Raw genomic sequence first — 19,935 nt, 5'->3', positions numbered from 1 at the left:
GGGAAAGGGCTGCTTTTGGCTTAGGGTTTTGGGCGTTGCTTGATGTGTCTTGATCTCTTGTAAACAATGATGTAATCAGTGATTGAAGGTCTGAAAAATGGTTCGTTATATCATCAGTGTCAATTAGGCATGTTTTAACGATGGCATCCAGTGGTTTGTCTACCCACCCCAGGGTGATTGTGGTACCTCGCGCAGTTGTCAAGAGTAGGTCAAAGGTGGGCTCTCCCACCGGGGTTCTCAATGACAAACTTGAGAGCTTTGAAATGCAAGCATCCCTTCAAGGCGACCAGTTGGGTAGGGGTTTGGCCCAAGCAAGAGCACCAAAGAATGGTGTCAAAGAGCAGAAGTAATAAAGCAAAAGATCATTTGAATTGCAATGATAGCAGCAATCAATTCACTGTAACATATTGAAAATAATGATGGCAAAGAACATAACTTGCTTAAACCTACAGTACTTGAGCAAGTGGATGAAATGATGCCAAGTCTCAAGCGATGGAAAACTCACAACATCCAACTGAGAGACAAGGAATTTTACACTACAAACTGATACAACAAGAGAAAACTAGGACATTTTTTGTCTGATGACAGGTAATTTGTTTTAAGGCACGCAACATGTTTCAACTCAAACTTCATCTTGCCCTCTTCTCCCAGAAAAGACGCGTTGAAGGTGAGGGTGAGCAGGATGGTCAGGATGTACTGGAGGATGAATCAAGTTATCAATCACGTGAATGGCACCTCCCCACGCCACACCATCGGCGATTACAACGGGAATAGGCTTCAAAGACTTTCCAGGATGCTTTGCACCGGGGGGAGGGATTGGCTGCTTGACATAAACCCTTCGCTTGAGCTCCTTACTACTTGGCCCGTAAAGGAAAAAAACGTCAGTGGAGCGTTGGAGAGACAATATGAATATTGCAACTTACGATCCAGGCAAATGATATTTCACCAAAGATATAGTCAATGACTCGTTCTTGGCTGACCCCAAAAGCGTGGGGAGAGAGATGTGGGTACTGTGTAACATAGGAAGCAATGAGAACATGTATCATTAAATCTGCGGACACGATTTAAGACACTCACACATTGACTTTGTCACACGGAGTCTTAGGATGAATGAAGGCATGAGGATGTCCAGGTGATGAACGAGGGAAGTCGCCATGTCCGAAAAGGCTAAGACGATCATCGTCTTTCGTGTCAGATAGAAAGTCAAGATTTGAATCCAGTCCGATCATAGTAACATTGGCGTTCTTTGTCTTGTCGACGTGGTCTGTGTAGAAGATAACGTCCGGTACGATATGATAGGACAGTACGTATCGCAGGATGTGAATACCAAAGGGAGAGAACAGGAATGCATTTGCATGCGGGCCAAGTGAACGGAAAGCGCGATTGGTGGGAGCAAAGACAGTAAAACTTTGTTTCTTTAAGCGATGTTCGTTTTCGACAGCTAGACTAGAAAGAATATTTTGGACTCTCTCGTCGACAACGTCAAGGTCGGCATCCAAACCGGAGTCGTTTTCGAGAGGAACAGTTTTGTTGTCCCAAGATGGAAGCAGGATGTCATCGAGCTTTACCTTCTGTAAAGCCGAAGTCAAGGTTGAGAACGGCTGAGGATAGAGGAAAAGCTCAGAAAGGGGTGAAAGCGGGGGGAGTAAGGGAACTCCGTGGACAACGTGAATCACTCCATTTTTGGTAAGAATCGGTTGGTCATGATGGGCACCAAGTGAGGTGAAAAAGTTCAAAGCGGTTATGCCGTGAGTGAAGTGAGGAGGACCGCCCACACGAATACGAAAGGCAGGCGAGCCACTGTGGTGGCTAAATGACAAGGTATGTAGCACAGGAATTAGAATATCTGATAAGAACGTTGAAGCGTCAGATAGCTTACCTAATTTTTAGATCAGAGGGAAGAGTGCTTCTGTCAAGAATATCTTTCAGAGACTTTTTACCGGGAGAGATGTGGTACTGCAGAACCATTTCGAGCAGGTGTAAAAGTATTTTCTTCTTTTTGTCCTTGTCTTCATCTTCTTGCAAGTGATATGCTTCCGAGGAACTGTGATGACCTCTCTCCAACGAATCCGACTCAAGTGCCTGCCAAAACACGTGATCCTCAGGTGGAGTAAGAGTTAGAGGCTCATCGCGCAGGGAGTGTGGGCCCGGACCGTATCCATGTCCATGATGGTGGCGCTTGTGCGGCGGCGTGAGAGCCTCGTTATCTGGAGCGAACAAAGTAAGGTCGGCTTCGGGGTTCGACAAGATTTTTTGGATCGGCTCTGATTGGTTGACCAGCCACGCAAGTCGTTGAATTGGTACCGAGTGATGATCATTGTTGCCCGACTTGTGTGGATGATGCAAAGTCCAATTGAGACTATTACGAAAGGTACACGCACACGCGTCAGTATCACAAATCGGTAAATGATGAAAAAGTAAAAGTACGAATACTGGAAAATACTCACACTTCCCACATTGTATATTGGGACAAGTCAATCGGTTTGGGATGGTGGTGACGGGGCCAGGGCAGATGTGGTAGGTGTGATAACGGTGAAAGGGCAAGGTTCACGATAGTTTCCACTAAGCCTTGTAGTTTCGCAATAACTGGCTTTGGAGGTAATTGAAAAAGGTCATCGTTGACTATGATGTTGTCTTCAAAAGACTTGCGAGCGCTGTTGGAAGCAGGTTCAAACGAGTTGTGAGGAGCAGATGGCACAGAGGCTAAGCCAGCTGGCCGAACGTTGAGAACCGATGTCCAATCTTGGAAAGATAGGCTAGGAAGTTCATCAGACTGAACTTGAAAAGTCAAGCTTTCAGTTTGATGATCTGCTCGAATGAAAAGCAAATGATGAGCCAATAAAACCAAGATTTGAGGAAGTCTCATCTTGAAAACGAAGATAATGAATTGTAGTCGCTAAGATTGAAATCTGAAAGGATGGATGGTTTTGAATACAAAATCAAAAACGTGCAAAGGAAGTCAAGGGGAATTTGACCGATCACACCACCGCTTTATATCATTTTCACAAAGTCACTGATCTCAGTACCCCATTTTTGAGCTTCCGCGCGTTTAAGTGCTTGTGTAAGTTTTAATCTAACACTGCCTTCGCGCAGTTCGCCCTCGACCAATAGAACATCTTACAATTCAAATCACTTTTTTGTTGCAAAACCGCCTATAAGATGAATCCGGATGATGTCATCGCTCGTAGTAATAGATGACTAATGCCTCAATAGTACCGAGTGTGCCTGCTTTGACACGGGGCTACCCCGGGGCTGCGACCGCTCAGTAGATCATCGGCGCGACGTAGGGGTGGACCGTGGTTGCATCCAAATATCTTCTTCAACCCCAACTGGTGTGTCAATTTTTCGCGAACAGGTGAATCAAGTTGACTGAGACTCACACGTTAAAGGGCTGTTGACTCATCTCCTTGTTCGATTTTTATCAATATTGTGGTTAACAGATTTACATACTTGAAATTGAAAAATGTCACAACGGAACAATCTTAAAGAGTTGGAAGCCTTTCGCCTCACCGCAAAACAAAAGCAAGACGTGAGCGGCAGTCATACCTAAAGACTCAGTGTGCCGCCTTCATGAAACAATCTAGTGGGCTTAAAACTTACATTGACGATTGACTTCTTTCGGCCTGGATTGTTCCTAGTTTGATGATAATGGATACTTAATCATTCCTAATTTCTTCACTAAAGAGGTAGCGAACCATTTACTCCAGCGTGCTAAACAACTGCTCAATGACTTCTCACTCGACGGTCATCCAATGGTGAGTTTCTGATCCCAAACTTCTTGCAGGCTTATATGAAAACTCTTTGGATTGACGTCAGTTTGTATCTTCTGAGGTTTAAAGACGAAATTCTCGACTGGAAGGAAAGATGGTAACGCGGATGGCAAGCATGTTGGTGATACCTACTTCTTAGAATCGGGTGATAAAATTCGATTCTTCTTTGAGGAGTACATCACGTTCGTTCTTCAAAGTAGGGGAAGATGATGCTGATCATAGAGATATTTCATCCAACGTAGAGATGCTTTCAATGCCGCTGGTGAACTGGTCAGACCTAAGGAGCTATCGGTCAACAAGATCGGACACGGCGTTCATGAGCTGGACTCAGCTTTCAGGCACTTTACACTTCAGAATGATAATATCAAGTCACTTGCTCGCGATCTCGGTGCTCATATAGATCCACTAGGTGCGTGCATGTTCTCCCTTGTTATGATTCTATCTCCAGAGGTTTTTGACGCGTGGCATCCTGACCGATACGCATTTTTCTAGTCTTGCAATCCATGATCATCTGTAAACAACCTAACATCGGAGCTAAAGTTCCAATACATGATGACTCCACATTTCTCTACACTGACCCGCCTAGTGCCTTGGGCTTTTGGTAAGATATCTTGCACTTTGGGGTATGACAGTTGACCAATCTGCTGTTTTCATATTCAACTCACCCCAGGTTTGCGCTTGAGCCATGTACGGCGGGACCCATCAATAATGGTTGTTTGAGCTTTATTCCTGGAAGTCACAAAAGAAACAAAGTCTATCAAAGATTTGTAAGGTTACCTGAAGGTGGAACTGGTTTTGCTAAAGTTGCAAATCAGGAAGATAAACCGGATTGGGAATCAGATCCGAATTGGGTTACTGAAGAATGCGACGCTGGTAAGTCATCTTCATCACATTTTTTCCCGCTCCCTATTCGATTGTACTGACATTCGATCTGAAAATCTTGCAAGGTACACTTGTGTTAATCAACGGACTAGTTATCCACAAATCCGAACGCAACCTGTCCCCTCATTCCCGATTTATTTACACGTTCCGTGCGCAGTCTTTCTAATTCTCAAACTTTATTGTCATGATACTGATGCTCTGCATTTCATGATCCCTGCAAATAGATATGATTGAAGGAGATGGTGGTTCTAAATATGATGAACTCAATTGGCTTCAACCAAGCCCTACGGTTCCGTTCTCGCGGCTTCTCGGATGACCAAAAAACAAAACCTATGCTTAAGGAAGAATTATCCATCAACCCGAGGTTTTCGTCATCTAGAGACGGAGCTTGCCAGTGCCACCGCAATTGCCATTGTCTGGCCTTCCAAGTACGTCGACATATCCTCAGCTTCCTCCGTGGGCTATCCCTGTATGGCCTGCTGGCTCTAGCACTATGAAGACAGGTCAGCTACGTCAAATTTGCAAGTCGTGTGTATCTTGTGATATTTAGAAAGCTATATAATACATAAAGCCTTGATGTATGAAGCATTTTGCTGGATTACATGATGGACAATATCAGTTGAGCCCATATGGTATCCAAAGATACCTATGTTCTCTTTCTGACTTCCACACCAGCCGCCTTATTATCACGATACGTCTTTCACTTGCAGTGTTCAATGGGCTGAGCCATTCATGGATAATGACTCCCGGATCTATTGAGTGAGGTTTTTACACAGAGTATCTGCTTGAAGATCTAGTGTCATACTGTGTACACTGCAAGAGACTTTGCTATAGATATCTGCATTCACAGGGGCCAAAATTGATGCTCACATGTATGTGAGCGTTGTAGACTTTTTTGAAGTCTTCAAAAAAGATTCATTTTCTTTCAGATTCATTCAATTCACAATTTTGGTTGTGTTCAGGTGATCAGCCTGTTTTGCTCACATTTTGCTTGACATTTCTTGAGAAGGCTCATTTCCATCTTGGATGAGCAATAACTGAGTCCAGATGAGTACTCAGGATCAGCTCATGAGTCACTGAATACTCCACAATTTGGTCAAAATTACAATGAGCACATGAACTACACCTTCCTCAGGCTTCATTTCTTAGCAAAGGCCTGCACAGGGGCGTCCCATTTGAGATGCTCAGGAAATACTCAGTATCATCCCCTGGCTGGGTCATTGATGGGCCAGACTTCCTTGCTAAGGAATGAAACCTCATAAAAGAGCCATCCCCCTGCTCAGTTTATCTCAGCCGCTCAGCTAATCTTAAGTGATGTCCCCTGGATAAAGCTGCTCACACCAAGGGGCTGAGATCAACTGAGCAGCCCCTCAGCTAGTCCTCTGTGACATCCTTTGGATCCTTCTGATCCCAGGAATTCCCCTGAGGACTAGCTGAGCAGCTGAGCAGCCCCTCAGCCAATACTCAGTCACATCCTTTGGATCCTTCTCCCAGGAATGCCCCTGAGGACTAGATGAGCAGCCCCTCAGCCAATGAGCAGTGAAATCCTTTGGATCCTTCTGATCGAGGAATGCCACTGAGGGATAGCTGAGCAGCATTGTTCAACTGAGCAGATGGGTGTCAGGCTTCATTCTGGAGCCATGAAGCCTGAGGAGAGGCTGGCCCTATGTGATCCATCCAAGGGATACTGTGGAGAATTAGTCAAGAGGATACTCAGGTCAGCTCAGCCCCTAAGCTAATCATAAGTGGTGTCCCTTGGAGCCTACTGAACCAGGGAATGCCGCTCAGGATCAGCTGAGCAGCTGAGATAAACTGAGCAGATGGATCAGCCCTTCCTCAGACTTCTTTGCTCAGGAATAAGGCCTGAGGAAGGCTTAGTTTGTCTGCTCAGTTCCTGTTGATCACATAATCAGATGACAAGCAGAAAGAAATTGGAAAGAAAAGGGAAAGACAAGGGAAAGAAAAGGAAAGCAAAATTGAACTAACATTGAAGAAAACACAAAAATTTCAACGCTCACACCTATGTGAGCATCTACTTTTGCCCCTGTGATTGATGGCCGGCCACCGTGGTTAGAGGTAACATTGATCTGAGCTTGCTTGGTGTTGTATATAATCCTCATAATTGCACCTGGAGGTTCAAGTAACTGCATCTATGCTGCCTATGGGCAGGCACATACTTGGAGCTTGGAGGTATGATGTGGCCTAAAAATTCCGGTACATTCATCTTTTCAAGTTTAAACTGGTCCTCCCCTTTGAAAATTGGTTTTGAAGTAGTGACTTGTATGGTAGTAGTACTTATGTCAGGATGACTAATAGAGATCTGGGTTATACCATCCAGGACCCTGGAGAGCTCCTCATGTAGAGGTGCATGATGTAAAAGTTTTCATTTTCTTATGTTTGCTGTGAATTGCTGTGTATCTCACAACCTCAACACCATGTTGAAAACTCTTCACACTTGTGTAGGTATGGAATTCACAGTCAACAAAGTGCTTTGCTCCTGGCTAGGCATTGGTAAGGGAGGAGCAAGGGATTTGGTCAAGTTTTTATGAATTTAAATTGTGGTGAAGTGTGTGTAGGAGAAAAATTTACATCATGCACCTTGATGAAAGCTCTCCAAATCTGGGGGCCTTGCTATCCACCCACTTAATTGGCAACCAGTGCATGACAAGTGGAATCAACTGTGCGCCACCAAAAAGTTTTACTTACCAAAAAAAGCAAGGTAAAGTAAGATGTGCACATCTTGAAAATGGCTAAAAGCCGTATGATTATGAATTAATGAAATTGTGACTTCTCATGTCTCTCTCCTCTCAAGCCATCACTGTCTATTTTTTGTACTTGGCCATTTTTTTCAATTTTTTCAATTTTTTGTTCTGTGATCACAAACAAAATCAAATCATCACCACCCCCATGTCAATCACAATTCAAATTCACATTGTCAAATCTGGTCAATCTTGAAAACCTTCAAGTGTTTATGAACACCTTATTGATTCCTTTGATGATGATCTGATAGAAAGATGTCTATATATGTTATGTAGAAGGTAACAGATCCTAGCTCAGGAAGGATCACCGACCTACAACAGTTATTGAAAAACAAAAGATAGGAATAGAAATTAGTATAAAGGATGACAAATGAATTTTGATCAATAACTTCTCTACTTGTGATGTGCTTCAGTAATTTTGGAAAAGAGCAAGATATGAGATACAGGAATTGAGTGAAATGAGCTCAAATGGCCTATTGATGGTAATGAGAATAGAATCAAACTATGACAAATCACAATGAGATTGTCTTAAAATTATTGTAGAATAAAAAATAATAGGTCTTTTCCCAAAGACAGGGGAAAGAGAAATTACAATGAGGAAACAAGTTGAACTATAAGATTCATTGGGAAAACATGTGAAATGGATAATTTGGCTGGGTTCATTTGTCCAGGAAATTCTTATTCATCACCTTTGAATGGCAGTTACTTCTATTCACATCTTTCTTTAATTTGATTGGATCTTGTCCGCACTTGATCAATCTCCATTTGATTTTATCATTCTGTTGATTGTACACCAACAAAACTCATTGGTGCTTTCATTTAAACCCAAAGTCAACTTCAACCTTCTTTACCCCACCACCAACAAATTTACCTGTGATGTTCTAATCCAAGGTATCCTTGGATGCCAAACCTGGGACAGAGGCTTCCCAAGGTTATGATCCAAGGTGATTTTCAGCGCAAGTGTTATGAACCAAGATGCAGTGAATACGATGAATGATACCCCAGGTGTGATAATGAGATTGCAGTATGAGGAGAGAAGAGTACAACGTGCAGACTCTAATAGGTGAAAAAGGTACAACTCCCACTACTAGCATAACTGTATATAAGCATAATGATATCGAGTTATGTTGTGGTAATTAACTAAGTAGTCTTTTTCGTATGTACTTAGAGTGGTCAAGGACTTCCGGTTAGAGTAGTGTGAAAGAAGAAATTGAATATTATCAAAGAAGAAATTGAAATTATCAAAGAAGACGTTATTGAAATTATGTCAGATGAATTTATTGAAATTAAGAAGATGTGTACGGATCAAGGTGTTATGAGTTCCAAAAGGATCGTGTTGAGAACTAATTGGGAATAAGTCGTGTGAGACTTGAGCGTTTCTTTTGTCACTTTTATTATTTCATTTTTATGTTAGACTTGCCTGTGTTTGCTTTAAATAGTTGCTACCTTTCATCACTCAGATTCTTTTCTCATTATCAAAAAGAATCTGTGAGTCATTTTACTTCATATTTTATTTTATAATTTCTGATCTAACTTTACTCGTTAAACAAACCTTTAGTTTTACGAACCTTTACTCATTTTTGATCTTATTGACCGTACCGTGATACCTGTTGCATTGCACAGGTTTGTTATAATCTCTTTTCTCTCATATTTCATCTTTTACTAATTGTTGTGTTGTTATAGGTGTGTCTCATTGTTTGAGAAGCTCTTCGTAGCTTGTTGATTGGCTTGTTGCCTTTACTTACGAATACCTGATTACCCCAGGTGTGTCTCATTGTTTGAGAAGCTCTTTGTAGCTTGTTGATTGGCTTGTTGCCTTTACTTACAAATACCTGATTACCCCAGTGTACCAATCTTTATCGGCAACGCCCAATAAGCTTCTTAGAGCTCATCAACTCCTTTCATTTCAAGTTATAACAGTATCCCCCTTTTAGCGCCCAAGTCCCTCTTGCTGCTCTACGCTCTATCCCTGGGTCAGCATTAAAAAACCCTGTGGGAAAAAGCTTGACCCTCTCTCATCTTCTCATTGTCCTCGTGTTCTTCTTCTTGCTTCTTTTGACATTATTGACTTTTAATATATCCGGAAACCTTTCATGAAATGAATTGATCAAGTCTTGTGCGTGAGTTAAATTCGATGCTGGCTCCCAAGAGTCGTCTTCTTTACCATAACCCTTCCAACTTATCAAATATTGAATTTTATTATACCTACGACGACAATCCAATATTTCATTTACCTCCCACTCTTTCTCGCCTTCTATGATTACTGGATCAGGTATTGCTTGTTGTCGGGGTGTTATTGTGTCGGGTTCGAATTTCCTTAGTACAGAGACGTGAAACACGGGATGTATGCCCTGCATAGTCAGCGGTAACTCCAGTTTATAAGCAGAGGTTGAGATTCTTTTAACAATACGAAATGGCCCAAGCCAGCAATGATCCAGTTTCGGGCTTGATCTCGTGGTCGATATATTACGACTGCTGAGCCATACTTGATCATTTGTTGTCCACGATGGTGTATCTCGAACGCCTTTGTCGAATTGCAACTTCATTGCCTCTTGCGCACCTAACAAACATGAGTGTAGTTCCATTTGAACGTCAGCGAGCCTTTTGATCCTTTCCTCCACAGCGGGTACACATTGGTCCTCCGATGGTATTGGTCCTAAAGTGAGATCATAGCCAAAATTTGCCCTAAATGGCGAGACTCCTGTCGACGTATGCGCACGGTTGTTGTAAGCAAATTCAGCTGGTGCCAGTAGTGAGTCCCAATCATTTTGATGATAACTAATGAAATGGCGGAGATATTGCTCCACTACTTTATTTGCTATCTCTGTCTGGCCGTCAGATCTTGGGTGGTATGCTGTAGAAGGGTGTAATTCAATACCTAAACGTTTGTTTAACTGCGACGTGATTTTTGAAATAAAGACACTGCCTCTGTCCGATACAATTGTCTTCGGTGTCCCGTGTAGTTGCCAAATTTCTCTCATCATGATATCCGCCAGGGCTTCAGCGTCGTCGGTCTCTTTGCAAGCAATGAAATGTGACATTTTCGTTAGCCTATCAATAACGGTCAAGATGCAATCTTTACCATTTGATTTCGGCAATCCTGTGATGAAATCGTAACTTATGTCAGTCCAGGGTCCCGCAGGAATTGGTAACGGTTCCAATGATCCAAATGGTTTCATCAGTGACGGTTTAATCCTCTGACACGACATGAAACCATCAACGTATCTGTTTACATAGGCTTTTTGACTTGTCCATGTGAAGTTGCGTTTGACCAATCCTAATGTCTTGGCTCTTCCAGGATGTCCCGCTGCTTTGCTGTCGTGGTAAGTGCGTAGAATTTGGGCTTTCAATTTCTCATCAGCTGGTACCACTGCTCGGCCTCTGTGGTACAGGACCTCGTCGATCACTGTGTAGTCCTTTGTTGCTTCTTTCAGTTGTGTAGAGATCGGGTTACGCACTGCACTCATGAGTTCGTTTACCGTTGGGTCCTTCGGTGATAGCTCTCGTATCGTGTCTAAAATTTTAGCGTCTGACCAGCACAGCTCAGTGTCAATCTCTTCATCGACGTTGTCAACCCCTAAGACATCTAGTTCAAACCACTTAGCAGTGTCGTCATGCTCCACTACATCATCATCACCAAATTGTGCCTCAAAGGCATCTATTGCCGTGAAAGTGTCGTCCGTGATGTTGGAAGGTCGCAGTAGTTGTCCAAAAGTAAGTTTTTCTTCTGATGTAGGTGCTAGATCAGGGCGTCGAGGTAAAGCGTCTGGTTGTGTGGAGTGTTTACCGGGTCGAAACTTGATTGTGAAATCAAAACAACCCAAGGTCTCTGCCCCTCGAGCTTGACGTCGGGTGAGTTGCTTCGTTGTCATGAAACTTTCGAGGTTTTTGTGGTCGGTGTATACAGTTACATCTAGCCGGTGAGGGTTACCTTCCAAGTACTGGCGCCACTCCTGAAAGGACACTACAAGTGCTAGGAGTTCCTTATCAAATATCTCGTAGTTGCGTTCGGCTGGTATGAGGGAACGTGAGAGGAATGCTACCGGGTGAATCTCACCGTCTTTATCACTTCTTTGCGACAGTACCGCCCCCAGGGCGAAGTCTGAGCAATCACACTCGAGGATGAAGGGCTGGTAGGGGTCGGCAATCTTGAGTACTGGTGCAGTGGTGAAGGCTGTCTTAAGATTGTCAAAAGCTTTTTGACGCTCATCCGTCCAGGTGAATAGGGTGTCTTTCCGTGTCAGGTCGTGTAATGGTCTCGCTCTTTTCGAGAATTGACTGATAAACTGTCGGTAAAAATTTGAGAAGCCGATGAATCTGAGAACTTCCGTAGTGTTCTTAGGTGCTGGCCAGTCAGTTACAGCCTTGACTTTTGCGGGATCCATTCTAATTCTGTTCTTCGAGATGATCAAGCCCAGGTACTCTACTTTGGGTTTTGAGAATTCACACTTCTCAGGCTTTAGCCATAGGGAGTGTCCTTCCAATATCTGGAGAATCTGTTCAACCGCTTGCTTGTGGTCTACACCGCTCTTAGTATGAATCATTATATCATCTAAGAAAGCAGCGGTGTCTTTGCCAATGCGCCCTAAGAGTATATCCTGTATAAAATATTGAAAACAGCCTGGGGCGCCGGTAGGGCCGAAGGGCATTGTCAAGGGTGCGAACTGCCCTTCACGGCATATGAAGGCCAACTTGTCCTCATCCTCCTCAGCTACACGGATATTCCCGTAGGCATTCCTCAAATCGAGCTTGGTATACCTCTCGGAATCAAGAAGACCGTCGACAAGGTCCATTGTCAGTGGTAGTGGGTACCTATTTTTGACCGTCAACGCATTGAGACGTCGGTAATCAAAACAGGGTCTTAAATTCCCATCTTTTTTGCCGGTGAAAAGGACTGGTGCAGCCCAAGGTGATGTAGTCCGTCGTATGGTTCCACTGGATAGGCCCTCTTCGATCATCTTGCTTAATACTTCATTTTCGGCCGGTGACAGGGGTATGATCTTCCCTGCCTGTGGTGTTGCTCCAGCAACAACGCAACCGCTACGCTACGCACAGGAATTCGGGCTATTTCAGGCGCAGAGCGCCAGTAACGCTCTAAAGCACTACGCACTCAACCGCTATTTTTTTTTTTTCTCACTTGGGAGTTTGTAGTTGTGTAACCACTACGAACACCGCTATATAGCGGCGCACCGCTCTGAGCCGCTATATAGTGCCGCACAACGCTATAAAGCGCCGCACACACCTCATTCAAGCCAAAAAATCCATTCACGAGTTAAAAAAATTGAAAACGAAACAATTCACAAACAAAATTTTTGTGATGAAAGGAACAAGCAACAGAAAAGAAATAACAAATAGAAGCAGAAGCTTGTAATAAGAAAGAACAGGAGCTATTGATAGAAAATGAAAATGATAATTAAACCTTCTTGATTTTTACCAAGCTATCAATATAGTGTTGAAGAGCTTGTGCGGCCTCTTCAAAATCGCCACCAGGGACAATCCCTTCCTTCAACCAAGACTGAGAACCCACGAGACGCTCCATCGTCTTTGGAAGCATATTCGGGCGTGATGGAGTACATATGTCGGCCGCAGCGGTGAAGGTGCGCTCACAAGCACACGAGGTAGCTGATATAGAAAGGTAATCGCGTGCCAGTTGCGCAAGGTTTGGAAATTGGTGTTCATGCTCCTATGAAAGAAAGTGAGTTGTCAGCAAGGCTCAAAAATGAATGATATTATATTAAATTGGAACGAACCTTCCACCAATCCAGAGGTGTTTGGTCCTTTTTGATTTTGTGTTTGCCTTGAAGATACTCCTGGAGTTCTGAGGTAGATGTTGATGTGTCGGTTGGATTGTTCGAAGAGCAAAAGATATCGAAGTCATCGGGTTCCTCATTGGGAGCATTCCCCTCATCAGCTGATGGGGATGCGTCACAATGTTCAGTTTCCAGTAAGATACAGTCAAAAGCCAAATTGATTGCTGAATTGGCAGCATGCTCGAAATCGGGATAATGTACAGTGAAGAATTTCCCGCGGAACCGAGGGTTAAGGATAGTGGCAAGAAGGATACTATCGGTTTGCAATGCCTCTTCTTGGTACTTGCCTAGCCATACAATCATCTCATCTATCGCAGCCACAAGGCTTTTGAATTCGGTGGCATCGGCTCGATGGCTGTTGAGCTCAGTGATGACGTGTTTGTATTCCTGTAAGAGTATACAGCCGGTTGGTCCGTTGCCTTCGACTCGCGACGTGGCATCAACAAAAGTCTACAAAAGATGAACATAAGTTGAATAGACAGTCTTGATGAAACAAAGAGAGAAAAACACACCTTGAGAACCTTGTTGACCAATTCCACTGCATGCCATTCGGCAGAAGAGATGGTGACCCCCTTAAAAAAACAAGCTTTACAATCAGCGGCAAGCATAGAGTTGATTACCTAAAAGAACAAAACAATGTTAGTGTTAGTTTGATTTAATCTTCAGATTATAGTGTGCCTTACCTCTTGTGCCTCACAAGCCACTTTGCGACTCTCGTAGTGACTGTTCCAGCGGGTTTTGCAAGGCCGTTTGAGCATACGGCCTTGATAACCCATCCGAGTCGAACGTGACTGGAAGTCGCTTCGTCTGGCTGCACTGCTGGCTATCTGGCCACTCACAGTATCAACCTAAACAGTAAAAAATCAAGCTTAGTTAGCAAAAATACCAAATATGTCAAAGACAAAGATATAGAGAGAGAGAAAGAATACTCACCTTTGAGAGAGCCATGGCCACCAAGTCGTCCTTTTCACAAGCATTACCAGAGATTTCCAATCCCTCATTAGTATCCTGGTCATCAACTCCATCGGGTGTTTCAGGTAGACCAGCGTCGTCCTCGTCTTCTGATTCTGGGTCGTCAATTTGGACCTCATCCTCGCCATCGTTGGCCTCGAGCGCTGGGATAGGAAGTGGCTGACCATGAGGTATACCAGGTTTAGCTACACTAACCTTCTGCCCCAGTAACTTGAGCCCATGCCCAACCGTGAGGTTGAGCTTATGGGCATAGCACTTCACGTGATGCAAAGATTGACTCCACGTGGCCGGTTCTTCGGCACAAGCAAACATCGTCTGGATCTCAGAAGCCATAGGTCCGTTGTTTCCGCCACTGTCGGTAACCTGAGCAAGCATGTAAGAAAGATTAAAAAAAGAAGTCAGGACAATAAAAGTTTGCAATAATTAAAATCGAGTACATATCTTTTTATGAAGCCCGTGACGAATGAGAAAGCGTCCAATTGGCCTAGCTAGAAGGGCACCGAAATGCCGCCAAGCCACCATTTTAAGGGTAAGGTGTGTTGAACGGTAATTCCAGTCGTTGTCAATGAAATTCGCGGTGGCTCCAATGAAGGCATAGCGGTTGCCCTTTGTAGTCCAAACATCGTGCACCAAGCAAAACTTACCCTTGTTTTCCTAGGTCAATTTTCATTTAAATAAATATATCAGCAAAATGTACGAGTCAACTTGATAAAGCTAGAGATACTTACCTTCACTGTGTTGATAGCCTGGTCGTGCAATCCCAAAAATAAGATGAGGGATTGCTTTGCGGCCCAGGTTCTGGATCGAAGCATAGCACCCCGATTGACAGTGTGAAAAGCGGCGCGAAGACATGGATCTTCGAAACGAGCCCATGGAAGGGCATGGCGAACCAGCCACATGACCAAGATCATATTGACGAGGTCGGCTGAGAACTTAGGGCCAGCAAAGTACGTTTTGAGATTTCCCTTCGTGGCCTTCCTTTCAGCTTCGAGTTTCTCGGTGTAAGATGGCGGAAGAACGATGCCTGCAGCAATCGCTTTGTGACGCATCTTGCACTCCGGCCGATTCTGTTTGCCATCGTGGTGCCCCCATAAGCCATAATACAAAGTTAACCCAGCGGAATACGTATTGTTGCACCATCGACACTTGTATGCGAGACCCTACAAGTTCCGATGGTAAAGGTATTATTATGAATGTTAGCCATGTAACACATAAACAAATCACCCGAGTGAAAAAAGAAAGATACACACTTTAGGAGGATAAAAATAGGATTTCAGATCCTTCACGTCTTCACTCCTAGATTTCATATAGCCTTTGGTCTCAACGATCTCAATGTCCGAATCTTGATCCATGTCAACATCGGCTGGGACCTCATAGACCTAAACAAGAGTTTGAAATGAAACGATTGGATAAGAAGAAATATACAGGTGATAGAGGTAGAAGGTGGATTGGAAATGAATGAGAATGAAGGTTGAAGATGGATTAGAAAAGATTGTGATTGATACATTATGATTAACATTAAGATGTTTAGTAGAAATTGACTTACATCCTTTCTGGGTCTCTTGCGCGAAGGAGAAGCTCCTGCCGATGAAGTGCCAGAGACCGATATGGATCTAGCCCGTTTGCTGGTCGAAGAGCGATTCTAGGTGACACATACAGATGGATGTAAGTTCAATGCTTCAGTTTGATCATCATACGATCAAAACAACTTACTTTTCCTTTCGGAGCTTGCTTGGCCTGTGGAGCAGCGTTCTTTTTGCTGGTCGGAGCTGGAGGTCGGGGTGATGCAGGTCGATGGACGAGGGGTCCTGGAGATCCATCACCAGGGCTGGATGATACAGCTTAAGTGACACGCAAGTCTTTGGGAGTTGCGATGAAACCAGGTTGGGTGCGAGATGGGCTGGCAGGTCGGAGACTTCTACCAGAGGACCTACCTGGGACCTGGAGTGTATTTGGAGTCGAGGTCGAGCTTTGTGAGATGCTTTTGGAGGGGGGCATAGTGATGGGAGTTATTGACAAGGATGTTGTTGATTTCAACGATCGATCAAACGTTATGACAAGGATTGGGTTAATAATCAATCTTATCTTGAACAACGATAAGAGAAAAACCTATAGGCGTACCTTATATCTCAAAAACGGGAACCACAAGCTGGCCAGTGCCGAAAGGTTGTCCAGGGGGTTGTATATTACAGGACTTGGTCAATAGTTCGAAGGGATGTCCAACCGCCAGTTGCCATCTTGAGGTAGTGAGATTGATATCGCGATAGATCTATACAAGAAGGTTGGAGAATGTTGGTCAAAGGGCTTACCTGGGACCCGGGTGCATACTAGGTAGGCTCCGCTATATAGCGGGGCAGCCCAAGCCCCGGCCCGTTGGGGAGTGGTTCACTCCGCTCTGGGGTTTCGGACCCTCGCTGCGCGGTGCGCAGGCTCCGCCCTGCATAGCGAGGATATGAGCGGATGCACAACCCGCTTCGCTCCCGCACTTTTGAGCGGTGCGGTTGCGATGTTGGCTCCAGGTGTCAGCTCGACACGGAAGTCGTACTTCCTTCGGGGTGGTAAAGACTGTGCCTTGCACTTCCAAAATATGTTCAGGTACTTGTGATAACGTGTTGGTACCAATTGTTCGACTGTTTTCTTGGGTTCGTCACCTTTCTCCTTTACTGCTATCCTCGCAGCGGTTTACCATGAAGCTGTAGCCGTGCTTAATCCTGTTACACTTTTCTGTAGGGAAAAATCTTGCTTGCCAGCCATTTCGAGACGATGGGGTGATAAGGCATTATTTGACTCACATCGCGGGGGTACTGACGTGTACATGACACTGACCCCCTCCTCAAGTTTCCTAGCGTCCCCCAAATCCTGGGCCATGGAGGTTGTTTTCGGATCAGAGGATGCTGATGACTCAGCTGCAATGTGGTCATCTTCAATTGTCGTCTCGAGATTATTTTTGGATTCTTGTGTAACGTTATTGGTGGTCGTAATAAGCTGTTCTAAGAGATGTTTACACTCGCCAGCTGTTTCAATAATGTTGTTTGAGAATTGGGGATTGTACTCACATCGCGGGGGTATTATTGTATCATCGATACATACCCCCTTGTCACTGTTCCTAGCTTCCCTTGTGGGATCCTCCAAGGGTTGTTGCGGCGGTGACGAAACCGTACTTACGGTCGCGATGTTGATTGGGCCTTGACTTGAGTCTAATATGCCTCGTGTCCAGTTGATTTTGTGGCCATGTCGTCGGAACCATGGCATACCGAGTAAAGTGTTGTATGAGTCCTTCAGTTTAGTAACTATGAAAGGTGTCTTGAAGTCTTCTTCGTCAATAAATAAGTGACACTCCTCAGTTAAAGCTTTCACCTGACCGTCGAAAGCACTAACAGTGCGAGGGTTGTCCAAAGGGGTCGTGATCAAGTTATGTTCATTTATGAACACATCACTGATGGCTTCATGTGTCGCTCCACAGTTGAGCAGACATAGAGCATGGGTGGTGGTTGTGGCACGAGGATGGAGTTGGGACAGGGGCAAAGAAACAAAGAAACGCGGATCGTTTGCATTTCGTTTCAAACATGTAATAGCTCCTAAACCAACAACTTCATCCTCAACGCTCGGAAAGGGCACATCCTTCAATCCCGAGCCTCTCCCTTTTTCGACTCGTCAGCTCTCCCCTTCTCCTTACTACGTAACACTTCTAATTCTAACTCTAATTCTGAAATTCTTGCATTTGAACCTCCTCCACTTCTCAACCAGTTTCCTCTTGAATCCTTTCTTCCACAATCAGCAGCTCTGTGTCTTCCTTTCCCACATTTAAAACATAAGCCTTTCTCCATCCTTCTTGCCATTTCCTCCTTTGAAACACCTGGTCGGGAATACTCCACTCTCGCTGTCGATAGGTCCATGGCGTCTGGGTCTCTGGCGGTGGTTGGTACTGTAGCTCGACCTGCCGTACGGTTAATGCCCGGATGGATTTCGTTATCGATAGCTAGTGCGAAGGCGGAGATGTCTGGAAGTGAGTCAAATGTTTTCATGATCATATTAACTTGAATTTCTTGTTTCAATCCAATACGGTAATGGCTCATGTGTTCTGAGTCGCCCCAACCAGTACGTGCGGAGAGGGACATGAACTTGGTGGTGTAGTCGGCAACAGAACCGGTTTGCTGCAGCGCTTGAAGTTCACGTTGAGCGCGGTTCTGTCGGTCAGAGTCAAAATACGTGGCTTTGAAGGCGTGACCGAAATCCTTGAACGTGAGTTTTTCTTCTTCGTCGCCATGTAATAATGGACGGTAGATCGGGGCTGCCCATTGATTAGCTTCACCCGTCAAGTATGATAAGGTAAACACAATCTTGGTTGTATCGTCAGGGAACAAGTTTGGGTTGGCTAATATGTACAGGCCGACTTGGTTGACAAAAGCCTCGGCTTTGTCTCCCTTGGTACCGTCAAATTTGTCCGGAGTGCCAATCTTTGGGTTCCTTGAACTACTCACGAGTGATCTGAGATCGGCTGTCGTCACCGTTTTGGCTGTCGTAGTTTGAACAGGTGGTGGTACTGCGGCAGTTGGTTGTACCGGGGGTGCTGCTTGGGATTGATTCCCAGCATTGAGCTGTTGCACGAGGTTGTTTAATTGATCCTGGGTGGCTTGTCGTTGGGCTGATTCATTGTCCAAGAGTTCCTGTGTTTTTCGGCGGCATTCTACTTCTTTGTCTAGTCTAGTGCTCAGCTTTGTAAGCTGATCGAGTATGGATGCGAGACTTATTGAAGATTCCGAACCTTGTTTGTCTGATACTGAGAAGATTGCCGTTTTTACTAAGATCTTCAGTTGACTAATGCAACCTTGTTCTTCCGATTTTCAACCTTCTTCTTCGTTCTTGCAGATGTGCTTATTCTTTCTTTTCAACTAATTTAAAGTTCTAATCTGAGTTAATCTGATTCGACTGTATCCTAATCCGGGGTTATTCAATTCCTGGTATCGACTGCGGTGTGATAGATACTGCAATATGTTATGAACCAAGATGCAGTGAATACGATGAATGATACCCCAGGTGTGATAATGAGATTGCAGTATGAGGAGAGAAGAGTACAACGTGCAGACTCTAATAGGTGAAAAAGGTACAACTCCCACTACTAGCATAACTGTATATAAGCATAATGATATCGAGTTATAACAGCAAGAGAATACCTCAGATAGAAACCTTGGACAAGGTCTGTCCGAGGATTTGCCTCTGATGATGCCTTGGATTTCTCAACCTGAGGCATCTATGTTGGCAGTGCCCTAGCCAAATTTAACCTCACAATAAACCATATTTCCATTGATTGAATTTGGAATCAATTTAATTTATTACGTTCAAAGGTTTGCAAGGTTCATGAAAAAGTACAGTGGAACTTAGGAAATAAAAGTGGGTAAAGGGGATGAGGTGAGGGTGGTTGAGAGTGAGATTTTGTTGAATATTGAACTGGATTACCTTGTTTACCAAATGGCAAAAGATAAAATTGTGATCTTTTGCTTGTTTATCACCATGGCTATCTCAGTTATTATCCAGTCTGAGTTACCAAGCCTTTCCATCAAACACAGTGTTGTGTAATTTTCCATATACACCCATTTTGAGAATTTGTTTTTTAAAAAATGTTGTTGCCAAAGCAACCAAGACCAACCAGAAAGTGTATTCACTTTCAGTACTGGATAGGTTCCTTTGTGGGAACAAGCCCTAGGCTGGGAACATCATTGGGAGTAGAATGGGTCACAAAAT

The 19,935-nt window shown here is 44.1% G+C and overlaps 2 protein-coding genes across 2 annotated transcripts; one reads left to right on the top strand and one right to left on the bottom strand.

Moving 5' to 3' along the window:
* Positions 1–349: 349 nt before the first annotated feature.
* On the bottom strand, positions 350–2,948 carry MELLADRAFT_70885 (uncharacterized protein; the record flags this gene model as incomplete). The annotated part of the gene is made up of 5 exons (XM_007405463.1): positions 350–857; positions 924–1,010; positions 1,078–1,809; positions 1,880–2,359; positions 2,448–2,948. The coding sequence occupies 5 exons, from the start codon at positions 2,864–2,866 to the stop codon at positions 623–625; spliced, it is 1,953 nt and encodes a 650-aa protein (XP_007405525.1).
* Positions 2,949–3,638: 690 nt separating this feature from the next.
* Positions 3,639–4,968, top strand: MELLADRAFT_33410 (uncharacterized protein; the record flags this gene model as incomplete). The annotated part of the gene is made up of 7 exons (XM_007405756.1): positions 3,639–3,755; positions 3,840–3,943; positions 4,013–4,179; positions 4,263–4,371; positions 4,441–4,643; positions 4,718–4,801; positions 4,877–4,968. Coding segments are annotated over 7 exons (876 nt in total), but the record flags the coding sequence as incomplete, so codon positions are not given.
* Between the last annotated feature and the right edge of the window lie 14,967 nt (positions 4,969–19,935).

Source organism: Melampsora larici-populina, assembly GCF_000204055.1.
Source record: "Melampsora larici-populina 98AG31 unplaced genomic scaffold MELLAscaffold_4, whole genome shotgun sequence".
Lineage (NCBI taxonomy): Eukaryota > Fungi > Basidiomycota > Pucciniomycetes > Pucciniales > Melampsoraceae > Melampsora > Melampsora laricis-populina.
The sequence above is the reverse complement of the archived record's forward strand: the minus strand, read 5'-3'. Positions and strand labels throughout refer to the sequence as shown.